This window comes from Ornithodoros turicata, chromosome 6 (assembly GCF_037126465.1).
Source record: "Ornithodoros turicata isolate Travis chromosome 6, ASM3712646v1, whole genome shotgun sequence".
Taxonomy (NCBI): domain Eukaryota; kingdom Metazoa; phylum Arthropoda; class Arachnida; order Ixodida; family Argasidae; genus Ornithodoros; species Ornithodoros turicata.
The window spans coordinates 54,818,230-54,834,245 of record NC_088206.1 but is presented as its reverse complement, the minus strand read 5'-3'; the positions used below and the strand labels follow the sequence as shown (position 1 = coordinate 54,834,245).

Sequence of the window (16,016 nt, the reverse complement as noted above, 5' to 3'; positions counted from 1 at the left end):
GCACGCCAGGAACAAATCGGTGATTTAAATAAATTCAGCGATAGAATTTATGTGAAGTGTCATGACACAGCGTGTATCACAGAGTACGTCTCGCAGTATACCTCACATGTACTCTCAAACGGCAACATACATAAGGTTGTACACAAAACCTGCAAGCGAGCTGTTGTATACTTCACGTTGGCAACATATCCCTGAGCTGGGGTGAATGAAATATGAACAGAACACAAAACGAAACAGAACAAGCCTTTTGTTTGCGGCTCACCTCAGCTCTCCGTTAGCTCACTCACGCTCACTCACTCCCTGCTCAGTTCTCCGTTTGCTCACTCATACTCAGCTCACTCGCCACATTGAGCATGAGTGAGCATGCTTATGAATCAGTTTTGCCGAGGTGCCGGATCATGTCTCGCTGCGTTTGTACCGCACCTATAATTATGTCAGCTGTGCACCATGATCAGACTATTATGCGCTATTTATTGATTCTACACTTTCATGTTGATGCTAATTTCATATCGCATCCATAACATTTAACAAATTTTGGACAGCTGAATTGATTTGCATTGTTACGGTAAGACGCACGGTAACGCTGTCACGAATCGCGGTAAGAAGTTAAAGGGGTTGTGACACGTCCATAGAAGTGATTCGTTACATCATGGATGCATTGCACTGCATTCCAGAATACTGAGGAAAGAGGAATTATTCTTCTACGTGTCGTACTTAGCCAGATACAAGCTCTCAAACACAGTCCCGAGTAACGCGCAGACGTCACAGGGCTCAGAGTTGCGTCCGTCCCCATTGGCAGTCGTAAGCACGTGACTTCTCGTGCGCTACCTCACTGGCGGCGTCGAGTGCTGTGATGTCAGGGCTGCATAAGTTTCGGTATTCGCGGCACCCGCTTTCTCCGCTTCTATTACCCTCTTCGCTGTAAAACTTCCAATGCATGTTCACATCGGTGCAAAGAGAACCGTCTTTTACGTTTATCCGCGGTAAACTGGGATGATGTGTCGCAACATCTTTAAGATAGCCAATCTTAAGAATCATGTGCACAAAATATGGGTTCCAAGTTTCTGCACAATATGGGACTTCGGTCCTCACTGCGAGACCATTTCACCATCTCGCTGTGAGACACTAGGTATCCATCAGATTAGAGTGAGCAATGGGGTACAGTATTACCTGTGCAGATGAAGTGCCCCAATCATCACCATCAAACTGGATTGCTGTTGTACAAGTTCCAAAGCAATAGTAGGTGTTTCTTTTGTGTGTCTTTCTGCCTTTCTTTCTCTCTTTATTTTTCCCTTTTATGTTTTATTTTTTGCTCTACTGGTGAGCCACGGGGGTAATGTAAATCAACTTGCATGTCTTCGTAAACAACAGATAAAAATAGCTATAGGACGTATTGTGACGGGACGTAACCGGTTGATACCACTCGACGTGAACTCATAATATTTTCTTACACGCAACATAGACTGTAAAATGGTACCCAACAAAACTGACGCAGATGTTTATGCAACGGGCGTCGCCATCGAAGAAATGGTTGCATGAGCAAATGATTGAGTGCCTCACAACCTATATCGAACCATCGAGAAACGTTAAGACATGCAACGCGATGCGGAAGTTTTGTCTGCACTGTCCTTCACTTTGCAGAAGTATATTGAGGAAGCTCCCTCCCGTCCCATCATAACACGCTCCGTAAGAGCACTTTGTAGTTTTCCAAACTCTTCACAAATTTGTTGAAGACCGCCTTCGACGCCAATGTTTTGATTTCTCTTGCCACAAACAACTTCTCCCCCGTAAACGTTTTGTATGGTTTCCTGCGCACTCGCACATTCCGTGCAGCCGTTCGAGATAAGGCCGTGCTCCCCAAGGGCTCTCATGAAGTGGCGCGGTTCATACCGGGGAAGGTCGGAGGATCGAACATTCCATCACTGTCATATTTCCGTGGGCCGATACACACTCTGCTGCAGTGCGCCGATGGTGCTTTGGAGGATTGTATTGCGGTGAGCTTCTCTCTACCTCCCCGTGATCGTGGATATCGAGATGGAGGAGTCAGACTCTAATAGAGACACATATATTTGGGGCGTCCTGGAAAAGATACGAGCCTCGCCAGGAGTGTATGAGAGCTCTTAGTCGATTTCTTGCTGGGAAGGGCGGTAACGATTTGTAGAGCGCTGTGAAGAAGAACGCAACTGAAGCAATGTCACAGTATCAGACTGAATGTACAGGTCGTATGTGAACGTGATGCTAGCCTATCTCCAAAATGCGACGGTGCCACTTCAGAGTCCGGTTCGAGGAATACGCGCATGAGAGCTTAGTAGATCATCATCAACAACAGCAAAAAAAAGAAAAAAAGAAAATAAAGCAAAAATCAGACAATTCATTTTGTTAGGGTAGTATGACCGTGATAGCATCATCGAGTTTTAAGTTCCACTTTTACAAAACTTTGGACAATACAGATGGGAACGTCTGTGTAAAAGATTACCCACAGTATTCCGTCACATATCCATGTGACTGACCGACCTCAATGTCCTGTCGATAAAACTGCAAACACCATTTACTGTTCTCACGTCATGTAGCCAAGGCGTGTACGTTAGTGAAACGCACTCAAAATTTTCATAGATCTAGTAACTGCCGAGTTTCTCTCCAACTCTTCCCTTGTTGTCCCTTCCCTTACAGTCCCTTATTGTGGTTACTTCTTCGCAGCTTATGTCGCAGCCGTTTATCACGTGCACGTAAAGAAAACAAAAGGAAATGTGTGCGTGTCACTAAAACTTGTAGAGAAGCTACTAGACGGCTCAGCCGTGATGTTATTATTAATGCAGTTCTAAAAGTACCGAGCGAAGACACAAAGCGCGTGTCGGTTCGTCCGTTGGTGTCATTTTATTTTATGTCAGGCACAATGCACACAGGAGAGGCAACCATGCTGCATGTCTCTCACTGGCTCTCTTAACCAACAAAGTTATCTGGCTGCGCTGTTGCAAGGAAGTGTGACGATACTGAAGCGGGTACTTCAGACTTGCTTAGAATCCACTCCTCCGGAAGACAATGCACTATAAATTCAAAATGAAGAAGGCCGAAGCATAGCGAGCAATACGGCCGCAAATGGATAAAGAGTCGAAATGAGTCGTCATTCTTCCCCGTCTGAGTATCGGCGCGAACCTCAACAGCAAGCACCGCTCAGCGTCTGACACGGGGGAGTGATGTGGTGGCCCGTGGACGACGACGACGAATCGACCCTGCTGCCACGTGCTACTGCGCTGGCCCGCCATTAAAACTTGATGCTGCTATATAACCGTTTAAACTTTTTCCTAGTGCCTCATTTAATTTAACGTAATTTAATTCCATGTAGATTAGCTTTGTCCTTTGCGACCATATATTGCGCACATAGCGAGTACATCCTGTGTACCGGGTCCTGATTAGGTCGTGATGGCCAATAAACCCTTCCAATTTATTTCTGCTACAGTTGGTGCAGCTTTTCCTGTTCCTTCGGTGAAATGTGCATTGCGCTTGGGCACCGTAGGACTTGGGTACTCACTGTGGGGCGACTCCTTATTCCATTTCACATTCCAGCCATTCCACATTGCAGCCAGCAATGGGGTAGAGTATCGCTCCTGGTGACGAAACTCCCAAGTTATAGTCATGAAATAAAGTTGTCGTTGTTGTTGTTGTTTTGTGCATTGCGCTCGCGTGGTAGTGGAGGTCTTTTGGATGTCTAGTGCTTCGAGCATTCAGTGGTTTAAGTTACTAACTAAGCACAAAATCATCATCGTGATCACAGTTTTTGTATGGTGCACCATAGGGAGACCCTTTGGCCGTTCATTGGCACCTGAAAAATACAAATAAAATAAAATATATAAATCACCATCATTACTGCTGTCGTTTCTCTTCAAGTGTATGGATTTCATAGTGCCGCGTTGCTTTCTTGCCGCACTTCTGTACCTCGCAATGTCAAAGAAGCAGATATGGAAGTTCACTTACCACATTATTTTTTTTTTTTCCTTTTTGCATGATGACGACAAAAGCGACGGCATAGCAAAACGGAGACGCAGAAACGTGGTCAGCTGCTGCCTGGTGTTGTTTGTACGTTTCTGCGTCTTCACTTTGCTGGTGATTTTTTTCGTCATCATGCTAAATCACCAACTAACTGTTTTGGTTTACCCTACTGCACGTGTTTGATCACAGCCTGCAGTGCTAATACAAATCGCGATGGTGCCACCCACAATTGAATTTACCGTCCATTTATTTTTCAGTATTTGGGGTACTATAGATTCTTTCGTAAGTTGCAGTCAAGATATTTACTACTTTCCGAAGTAAGTTTCTAAGTGTGGAGAAGACACCCGTTGCTCGGTAAACATAGCTGCCGGACTGGAACAGGCGTACGTTCAGTTGAACCGTGCACGGTCATTAATCATCAAGGGTGTCAATTGCAGCTTTCACAGCATGCCACGCGAAACCAATGCGTGCACAAGACAGCAACATTGGCAACTTTATGCCCGCATGATCCGCGTCAAGAACAATGCAAAAACGTCCTTTTTGCTGTGCCGAGTGGGGTCTTCTCCTGTGCTTTAAAGGCATACGTACACCTTGTCAAAGAGCTGCAGACGTACCAGCGAAGTCACCATGCAGAGGCCACTCTTTTTTTACAACTAATTCTAAGACACTAACATTTTGTGTGCTGCTCCTTTATCTGTCCAACCAAATAGTCCCCACTGTCTATCTGACAGACTTCGTCCGACAGAACAGGCACTTTCTTCTCGGACAGAAAACAAATAGGCTGTCCGACTGTATTGTCAATTCATGATCGGGGTAAACCGCGCCTATCTAGGGCGCAGCCTATGTTTTTAGTTACGCGACTTTGTTCTCGTCTCGCACCACCTGTGCGCAAACCCACGTGCCATGAGTTCTGCGACGAAACGCTACCTTCCGTAAACAAGGGGAATGCACCCGCAGAGTCGTTGGACTACTGGCACACCACTTGTCATAGTACATAAACCCGCTGGTTGCCGACGTGGCTGCTGAAAATCGCACTCTCTGAACGTCGCCTCGTGACATATACACGGTCGACGCCGCCGACTATACCAGGAAATGTTTCTCTTCATGGCCGTCGTCGCCGTCGGTTTGGGTACGTAGTTGTCAAAGAGAAGACTGTTGTAGGTCCAATTGCAAGTGAGAGATTAAAACGTGAGAAATTTATTATCCGAGGTACTTTTTGCCTAACCGTGTAATTGCCACACAAGACGCAAAAAGTTGCTCTATGGGCCGAAGTCCCGCCGTACGTGTGTTGAGTATTCGCACCGGTGCCGGAATATCGGTAGCACGCACTTAGCAGATGACACCGTCTTCGTGCTTTCCTGTCGATTGCTGAGAAATATCTTGTAACTGCTCCGAGGATAATACCGACGGCTAGCGGGGCGCGAAAAGACATGGCGTTGAATGCTCGCGCTTACGTCGCAGCACAAAGCTTTAGGGAAAAAAAATCTTTCCAGGAGAAGATACTGCAAGCAATACTACTACGCAGAAAGCTATGACCTTTTTCGCAACTTGGGGAATGTTTCACATGTGACTACGGTAAAGCTCAGGTACTTCTGGTGTTGCCGCTTACAGCGTTATCAGTCGGTATTTACGCTGATATGCGTGACTCACGGGAAGTCCGAACCGTTACGCACAACTAAACACGCTGACCATTATGCAAAGTAGCTAAGTACACGTTTGTGACGTGCACGTTTCTTTTTAATGCTCGCAAAATACGAAATTTGTGAGCACTTTAAATTTTTTTCAGCGACATGCTGCTCTGCGTCGGGCTACCCGCCTTGCAACGGCGTGAGTACTCAGTAGTTTTATTGTCGCTAACGCGTTTCATAAATTCACCTTTCGATATACGCCTTTCATACATTGCAGAACTGCGATTGTGGAAGTGGGTTTTCATGTGTACCTCATGTCAACTTCACCATGAGCTCGCGATGCGATGCTGCAAAATACTGTAAGTGCTCCATAGAAAGACTACAAAATTAGTCTGTTCAACAAACGAGCTGACATGTAATCCCAACACTAACCGCAGGCGTTCCTCCTCGACACGACGGCACGCCTCAAGTAAGTCAGCACGCAGCAATGAGTGAATGAATCATGAATGTAGTGTAATGGGCAAGTTGAAACGCAGTGAACTTTTTCTTCTCCCTTGTTTTGTCGTTTAGTGTCTACCCGGTTACCAAGTTAGGGCTAAGGACTGCGCGGAGGAGCCATATGAATGTACGTTACTAAACCAGCCTAACCTCGGCGCTGCATTGTGTACAAGCGTGTTGATGTCCTTTTGCAGGTTACGCTGTGGACAACATGTCCACGAGGTGTGACGGAGTTAATGTGAGAAAAATCGAGTTATATTCTTTTCATTAGCTAATAGTTCGGCAGGTGAGTCTCTTTCACAAGTTTACAATACGCAAATGGGAGTAGGATGGTTTATGTCGCTAGAGTGACGATATTTGTACGACATGAGTAAGTCGCTCCTCCTGTCGTAAGGCAGCACATTGTCCATAGCTAGAGTGTCACGTAGTAAGTAGTTCTCAATGAGTTTCAAAAGGCTCTTAGTGGGTGTTGAACACAAATATTCAAAGCTGGGAGAATGCCATTAAACTAGTTAAATGTATTGACGGTGAGTTGTCTTGATGTGCAGGGCCCACGGTGCGGCCAGAATGAGATTTGTGGATACGAAGCAACAGGACTGGTGTGCATTAGATGTCCTTGCTACGGAGCATACAGGGCTAGATGTGAGTATTTACTGCAGTGAGGTGCTTCACCACTGGGGTGGACGTTAGCGCAACCCAAGGGCGTTCCACACTTTGATGGCATGTTGTGTTGTATCGAACCCGAGTTGCACATCGGGACATGTACCACCGGTACTTTTTCAATCTGTAGCCTTTATCCACTGGCAAGTGTCTTATTACACTCTTCACTTATTTACTAATAAGTATTACACCCTTCCACTCTTATTACGCTCTTCACTTCTTTTTATTCCGAAATGGAACTTTTCCAATAAAGAGGTCATCTTGGCTAGTTGTCTTGACGTGCTTGGCAGAACAGAGCAACACCATAGGAGAGTACGGCACGAAACGATCACTTCTAACAATAACACTTGGTCAAAGACCGCACATACACTCCGTACAGTACACCTACCGGCAGGTTACCGGACGATTTAGCGGGCCGCTACCTTTGCACCTTGACTGAGGTCGGGTCGTCCTCTCCCATGCTGCTGCGCTGGTCTGTCAAGCGGGGAAACCTTATAAACATTCCTCTTTATTCACTTGGTCAAAGGAGCAATGAGATGACATTTAACATGGCCAGAAACCCTGTCTCATTCTTCAAGCTGTTCATCGGGAGTCACCAAAATATTTTCACTGCGCTGTGTGACTGCGCGATCGAATTTACAAAAACAGTCGGGCAAACCAGCCGCGGCCGGCCGGCACGGTCCTCGCGTGACGTCAGCAAGGTTCTTTGTTTGTTTCTTGTCGTCTTTGTTTGTCTGTTTGTTTGTTTTCTCAGCTCACGTGCTTCCGGCAGACAGACCTCTCGGAAATAGCACGCCACCACCACCACCATCATCCCCACGTGATGCTTATACGCGTTTGAGTTGCGCCGGTCTACGTCACGAGTCACATGCCAGGGAAATAGGTGGCGTCATGACATACACTCCTCCTTCCCTTATTCTACGATACGCTCTTTCCAGGAGTGGATAATTTTGTAAAGGTGTGCGGAACAGAGACCTCGTGCGCGTCGTTCCTTCGCAGGAGCGTTCGTTCGTTCTTCGTTCGTCGTTCCTTAGAGGATTCATGTCATTGTGTGCTACATCCTAAAACTGTTTCTTTTGTTTTTTAAGCGCTTAGCCCTGTTGACACTATTGCGTTCCAATGCGCGCGCGTGCTGGTTGCCGTGGTAACCAACCTGTGCGTCCGCCGCACAAGAAGATCCATCATAGGCCGCGCTCCAGGTAGAAGAAGAAGAAGAATATTTTCAGCCCTTCTCTGTTCTCAAGAATGTTTACTGTCCCCCATTTCTGCTGCAGCTTCATCTCGTTCCTCGTATTGTGACGGAAGGCGCTCATTGGCCGGACTTGCGGTCCCTTGCGGGGCCCACTCCCGGTGCCTCCTCAACTCTCCTCTCCCACTTTCTTTTTTTTTGGCTATAGTCGTGACGATGCACACTTCAGTGCGGCCAACAACGGCAAGCTACATCGACCCCCCCCCCCCCCCCCACTCCCGGTGCCGGCTGTGCAGTCTGGGGTTTTTCCTCGGTTTTGCTCTGATGCTTTCAGACATATGTGGGCACAGTTCCCTTAGAAGTCGGCCCGGGAGGCACATTCCACAGGGCATCAGTCGTGACGTTGCCCACCTCTGTGAGGCCGACAACGGTGAACCCTTTCACCACCACCACCACCACCACCGCCACCTTGCACACTACAGGTCTTGCATAGTGACGGACACCCTATTCCCAGAAGATGCTTATGCAGGACGAACTACCGAAACGCGCAACCTTGTCCGTTTCTTCCAGGAAACGGGCTTCGTGCAGAGACCCGTGCACCTCTGATCCGCAGTGCACTTCAGTCTCATCAGTGCCGTTCATTCTGCCCATGCCTCACCTTGAAAACTTCAAGTTTCTCTTCCCCCTTTCTTTTTTATTTTTTACTATAATATGAACAGCCCAACGCATGTCAAAACATTGCAACGGATACGCACGCAGCCCCACGCACACATTGGTACGCAATAGTGTGAACCGGCTTTTGGGTTTCTCATCGTAATACCCTTGTCGCAGAAAGGTGTGGTGTGGAAACGAATATATATATATATATATATAAGAGATTTGCTAAATTTCACATTGGTTAAGGTAGGCATATTACTTGTACCGCAACCCTACTGATCTTAAAGTTGTGGGTTCGAACCAACGCCAGCAACTTCGTGGCAGGGTAAAAGTTGCTCCGGCACGCAGTCTTCCGCAAGAGACGTTAAACAGGGTGTGCTTGTGCTGAGATATTTCAGTGCACGTTACAGAACCTTCAGGTAGGCTAAAACAAATCCACAGGGCGACCACTGTAGCCTCACTCATGATCACAGTTGTCTCGTGACGTAAAGCCAAGTATTATTATTGTACCGCAACCTCATACTCCGGTATGTAGCACCCAGCATCAGTGCAAAACAATTTTAGAGCACTGTGATTTTAGAGCGCTGGAATGTGATTGAATTTTTGTTGCTTCTCCCGTTATTAATTATCTTGGAATTAATAATCTTGTTCTAACGCAGGTGTTCCTAAGGATCCTTGCCAGGGAGAGTGCAGGAATGCGATTGTGCTAATAGATGGCAACGGTTATTCTTGCAGCGGTTGTGCGTCTGCTGTCTCCGTGCTCACAGGCCCGCCATGTTGATAGCGTACATGCAGAAGTGAGCTATACGTGAACGCCACTTTGTCTCACGACCGGCAATAAAGTTCGCCAAGGGTTATACTGTTGAACTCTGATTTCTTACACCGTATATACAGACTTGTTGCTCCCGGTATACTGAACTCCTAAATATATATATATATATATATATATATATGAGGAGCGTTCAAGTCAAACCGGGACTTTCTGTCTCCTGAGTGTACAAATGGCTCCCGCTACTTCTTTTTCGTCATTTTCACACGCGACAGGCCTCCGCGTTCACCACGTAGTGGTCCAAAGTTTGTGCAAAACAGAAGACACGTGCTAGACAAGATGGCCGACAACGAGGTGAGCGCGCACATCGGACAGCGAATTGTGATGAAGTTTCTCGTGAATGAAGGCGTACAGCCATCTGAAATTCACAGAAGACTTCAGGCTCAGTATGGCCACGATACACTTAGCCGCAGCAAAGCGTTTCAGTGGTGCAAACGGTTCCGAGACGGCCGTACATCAGTGCAGGACGATCCCGGCCGGGGCGGCTCAGAGCCCAGTGTCAGAGTTCCTGAGAACATCCAACTTGTGGAGCGCCTGATCCTCAAGGACCGACGCATAACCTGTCTCGAACTGGCTCGAAAGACATACCTCTCTGCGGTAACGTTTAACACTATCATTGATGAACACTTCCAGTTTCGGAAAGCCGGGCCTCATCACCAAAGGAGTCCTCCTCCTACAGGACAATGCACGCCCGCCTACCGCGCATCTCACGACACGCACCTTACAGGAACATGGCTGGGAGTTGCTGCCACATCGCCCTTACAGTCCAGACCTCGCCCCCAGCGAGTTCCATCTCTTCGGGCCACTGAAGGCGTTCCTTGGGGGCCGCCACATCAGCTGCGACGACGAGGTCAAGAATGCGATCCGATCATGGCTGCTACGCGTCGGTAAGGATTTCTACGCTGCTGGCATCCAAGCCCTCGTGAAACGCTGGGACAAGTGCATTAGTGCAGCTGGAGATTACGTTGAAATATAAAACGAATTTCTCGCCTGTATGTTCATTTTACTTTTGCGAACAATGAAAAGTCCCGGTTTGACTTGAACGCCCCTCGTGTGTATACAGGGTGTCCCAGAAAACGTGTCACTGAATTATAATAAAAAAACTACGCCACCTAGAATCATGCGGTCAATGGCATTTGTTCTTATTAGGTTTTTGCCACCTCCTAACGTGGATGTCATGTACTCCAAGTTTAATTATGTAAATATTTGAGAACTGAACTCGGAAATTTGCCAAGGGAAGGTCACTTTTTTACCCCACCAATATGAAGAGCGTGCCGAATTCACTCCAATTCACGATAATTGACAGTGATATTCACGAGCTATCCCATCGGAAAAAATAGCCGAATATCATGCTTTTCGGAGCACCGGACCATAACGCGCGATGTCTTTTTGAGCGCAATCACTCGCAGTCCGACGAAAGGAGGTTCCGAAGCCAGCCCACAGAGTGATAATAGAAAAAGTAAAAGTTCCTAAAATTGGGAGAGGGAATGCATTATCCCACTGAAAGTCGGACGTGATAAGCCATGCCCGCGTTATCTCTTTCTGCGATGCCGGGGTGGGCTGGGTTTCCAACCTCCTTTCGTCGGACTGACAAAGATTGCGCTGAAAAATTCATCGTGCGCTATTCTGTGCTACCTCCGTAGAGCATGCTGTTCGGCTATTTTTTCCGATGCGATAGCTCCTGAATATCCCTGTCAATTATCATTAATTTCAGTAAATTAGACACGCTCTTCACATTGGCGGGGTAAAAAAGTGACATTTACTAGGCAAATTTCCGAGTTCAGTTCGCAAAAATTTACATAATTAAACTTACGTTACACGACATTCACATGAGGACGTGGCAAAAACCCAGTAAGAACAAATGCCGTTGACCGCATGAGTCTAGGTGGTGTACTTTTTTTATTATAAATCAATGACACGTTTTCTGTTCCACGAGAGAGTGTCACGGATTTTTTAAAAAATAGCTGTGCATCCTAAAAATCTGGAATCAATTGGGAGAAGCTTATAATCGTTTTTGCCACCTACTCCAGCGGTTTTCATTAATGTGCCTTCTTAATTAGGTTAATTTTGATAATTGAACTCGAAAATTTGCCAGGGGAATGCCACTTTTTTCTTCCTGATTTCGAAAGTACGGGGTTAAAATACACTACTCCAGTCAAAAGTATGCTTCATAACTCAACATTACAAGGGATATTTGACTGCCGAAAAATCGACGGGTGCGGAAGCGCGCTCGCTGTACTTGCGGCCGAGGCAGTGCTGGCCCCGCCCAGTCGCCCACCCTCTGTACGAGAGGGAAAGCGAGATAGATGGAGATAAAAAAAAAGAAGTCTGCATTGAAACAAGTTCCTCAACCAAGTGCCTGTGTTGACAGCTACAGATAACGTCGGGCCTTGCGATAAGGGCTTCGATTTCAGTAGACCGTTGTATCAGCAAAAAAGATGGTTGTGTCAGGAGACATTTCATTTCCTTTTTCATTTTGAAGCGACAGGGTATTTATGCTAATAAGAACTGCTCGTTTCTTAATATGAGTGAAAGGGATACAATGCAAAGAGTCGTTACGGACTCCTTCGTCAGCGGAAGATAGAAGCAGATCGCGTAATAAAGGCACAAAAAACGTAGCACAAAATGAAACGCATGCTCTGACAACAGGTATTTGTAAAACATGCTATAACATTTTATTTACACGCTGAGACAATTAGAGCAGATGTTCAAAATGTTTCCCGTCCTCGCCGATGCAGAGCTGACAGCGGTATAGCACACTCTTCGCGGCACTCTGAAGCTCCTTTCGCGAAAGGCATCGACAGAAGCTGGTGATCTTCTCTTGAAGTTCTTCTGGTGACCTCGATTCGCACTGATACACTGAGTCTTTGATCCTGCCCCATAGAAAAAAGTCCAGGGGAGTGATGTCAGGGGACCGCGGGGGCCAGGGCACGGGACCATGGCGACCGATCCATTTCTCGCCGAAGTGACTGCGCAGGAAGTCTGTGGCTTTGGAAGACGAATGCGGTGGAGCCCCGTCATGCTGAAACCACACTCTGGAGCGTTCATTCAGAGGCAGCTCATCCAGAAAGTCTGAAACTGTCTTCATGAGAATCTCCTGTACATATCGTTGTCCAGTCAGGTTCTCCGTGTAGTACACAGGTCCAAGCATGCGGCCATTGAACATTCCTGCCCAAACGTTGAAGGACCACTTCACTTGGTATTTTCCTGCACGTATCCAGTGAGGGTTTTCGGTACTCCAATAATGGGCATTATGCAGGTTTACCTGCGCGTCTCGTGAAAAATGCGCTTCATCTGTCCATAATACATTTTCAGAGAAAGTGCCCTGTGCATCCTGCATATTCAGGACCCAGTTGCAGAACTCGATGCGCCTCCCAAAATCATCGTCGTGCAGGGCCTGATGCAAACTCAGGTGGTACGGATGATATTTGGCGCGATTAAGTACTCTCCATACTGTTGTTGCAGCCACACCAGTTTCATTGGAAATACGTCGCACACTCTCATGCGGGTCTTGCGAAACAGCTGCAAGGATTGTGCCTTCATGCTGGCTAGGTCGGCGACGCTTTGCGGGTGGCGTGAATGAACCACTTTCGCTGAGCGTTTTGTAGACCCGTCGGATTGTTCTAGCGCTTGGCGCATTCTCGCTCGAAAATCGTTCGCTGTAAAATGCAGCAGCAGCGTCGAAATTCATGTTGGTAGCACCAAGTGCCAATATCATGTTTGTCTTCTCCTCAATGGAGTAGCGAATCCCCGACATTACACTCTTTAAAGCGGCACCGAAGTGTGCCTGCACAAAGGAGGTTTTGGAGACAAAGCGAAACCTTCCTAGGAAGCCTAAGAATGAGGCACTAAGACGCACGAGAGTGCAAGGACATTGATACTGGCAATCCTTTCGCCCGAAGCTCACTGATAATTTCAGCTGGAGCAACAGAAAAAAACAGGACGAAAAGATAAAAACGTGCTTTTACCGCTTCCCGTTAAACTTGTTGCCCTTTCCTCACTCCCCAGGCGGGGCCAGCACTGCCGCGGCCGCAAGTACAGCGAGCGCGCTTCCGCACCCTCGATTTTTCGGCAGTCAAATATCCCTTGTAATGTTGAGTTATGAAGCATACTTTTGACTGGAGTAGTGTATTTTAACCCCGTACTTTCGAAATCAGGAAGAAAAAAAGTGGCATTCCCCTGGCAAATTTTCGAGTTCAATTAACAAAATTAACCTAATTAAGAAGGCACATTAATGAAAACCACTGGAGTAGGTGGCAAAAACGATTATAAGCTTCTCCCAATTTATTCCAGATTTTTAGGATGCACAGCTATTTTTTAAAAAATCCGTGACACTCTCTCGTGGAACACCCTGTATATATATATATACAGGGTGTTTCAAAAAACGTGTCATTCGGACTTTATAAAAAACGGGGCGACGGAAAAATACGGGGTAAAGGGCACTTCTGTGGCAACTGAATTTGCCATCTTGCAAAAATATTTTCATTTTATTTTAATTAAAATAAATTGCATTTCTTTAATTGAACTCCAAAATTTTCCAAGTCAACCTAACGTTTTTTTTACAGAATTTGAGAGCCCGTAGCGAACTTAGTCAGATCCACCAAGAAATCCGCTCGATATTGCAAATGGAACTGCCCAAAAAAGCTCCCGAAGTTGAGGCTTCGCAGTTTCGGGTATTCAACAGCGCACCAAATCAGTCGGAAAAATGCCCGGAGGGCAGGACATGCTCCTGCCCCCATGAAGCTAGAACAGTTTATCGCCGGACCGGCGTGCAGCACAAGACGCGCAGATAACAAGGCAGATGACATTCCACCGTACGTTGATAAGCGGCAAACAAAAATGATTCCGCCTCTTTTTTCCTGCCCTGTGTTTTTTCGATTTTCTATCTTTCATGGGGGCAGGAGCATGTCCTCCTCTCCACGAATCTTTGCGTCTGATTTGGTGCGCCGTTGAATACCCGAAACTTTGAAGCCTCAATTTCGGGACTTTTTTGGCAGTTCCATTTGCAATATCGAGCGGATTTCTTAGTGGATCGCTACGGGCTCTCTAATTCTGTAAAAAAAACGTTAGGTTGACTTGGGAAATTTTGGAGTTCAATTAAAGAAATTAAATTTATTTTAATTAAAATCAAATGAAAATATTTTTTCAATGTGGCAAATTCAGTTGCCACACAAATGCCGTTTACCCCGTATTTTTCCGTCGCCCCGTTTTTTTATCTAGTCCGAATGACACGTTTTTTGAAACACCCTGTATATATATATATATACAGGGTGTCACAGAAAACGTGTCACTGAATTATAATAAAAAAACTACGCCACCTAGAATCATGCGGTCAACGGCATTTGTTCTTATTAGGTTTTTGCCACCTTGTAAACTTAATGTCATGTACCCCAAGTTTAATTATGCAAATATTTGCGAACTGAACTCAGAAATTTGCCAAGGGTAGGTCACTTTTTTACCCCACCAATATGAAGAGCGTGCCGAATTCACTCCAATTCATGATAATTGACAGTGATATTCACGAGCTATCCCATCGGAAAGAATAGCCGAATATTATGCTTTTCGAGCACCGGACCATAACGCGCGATGTCTTTTTGAGCGCAATCACTCGCAGTCCGACGAAAGGAGGTTCCGAAGCCAGCCCACAGAGTGATAGTAGAAAAAGTAAAAGTTCCTAAAATTGGGGGGGGGGGGATATGTTTATTAGACGAAAAGGGAAAAAAAAAACGGGGAAAGGTCAGCCTAAAATTGGGAGAGGGAAAGCATTATCCCAGCGGAAGTCGGACGTGATAAGCCATGCCTGCGTTATCTCTTTCTGCGATGCCGGGGTGGGCTGGGTTTCCAACCTCCTTTCGTCGGACTGACAAAGATTGCGCTGAAAAATTCATCGTGCGCTATTCTGTTCTACCTCCGTGGAGCATGATGTTGGGCTATTTTGGCCGATGCGATATCTCCTGAATATTCCTGTCTATTATCATTAATTTGAGTAAATTAGACACGCTCTTCACATTGGTGGGGTAAAAAAGTGACATTTACTAGGCAAATTTCCGAGTTCAGTTCGCAAAAATTTACATAATTAAACTTATATATATATACAACTGCAATTTATATATATATACAGGGTGTCCGCGCTAAGTGTGAACAGATTTTTTAAAAATATATATAACTATTTTTCCAAGATGAAATCAATTGCAATATAGCATATGCTGAAGGGCACTCCCTAGCAGGGCATTAGCAACGTCCAAAGGCAATCTCTTAATTAACTTTCATTAATGAACTTTTTAATTATAAAAGCTACAAAGTTGTCCCAATGAGAACATCTGTTCCTTTCGGTCACCTGATATCGTAGCCGTTTTCAGAAAAATCCGTTCGATAGATCGCCCGCAAAAAATTCGTGAAGCGACGCCATTTTTTTCTTTATTTTGTTCATTGCGCTTCTTAGAAGATGCGTATTTCCTTCATCTCCAACGGGAGAGGGGGAAGGAGCACAGTGCCGCCTCATGCGTTGAAGATGAGCTTTAACTTGCGGAAACAAAACAAAAACAAATGTATCGGGTGACTCTATCGG

The 16,016-nt window shown here is 46.0% G+C and overlaps 1 protein-coding gene across 1 annotated transcript; it reads right to left on the bottom strand.

Annotated features, from left to right (window-relative positions):
* Positions 1 to 12,143: 12,143 nt before the first annotated feature.
* LOC135398643 (uncharacterized) lies at positions 12,144 to 13,205 on the bottom strand. Its single transcript, XM_064630028.1, has one exon. The coding sequence runs from the start codon at positions 13,203 to 13,205 to the stop codon at positions 12,144 to 12,146; it is 1,062 nt and encodes a 353-aa protein (XP_064486098.1).
* Between the last annotated feature and the right edge of the window lie 2,811 nt (positions 13,206 to 16,016).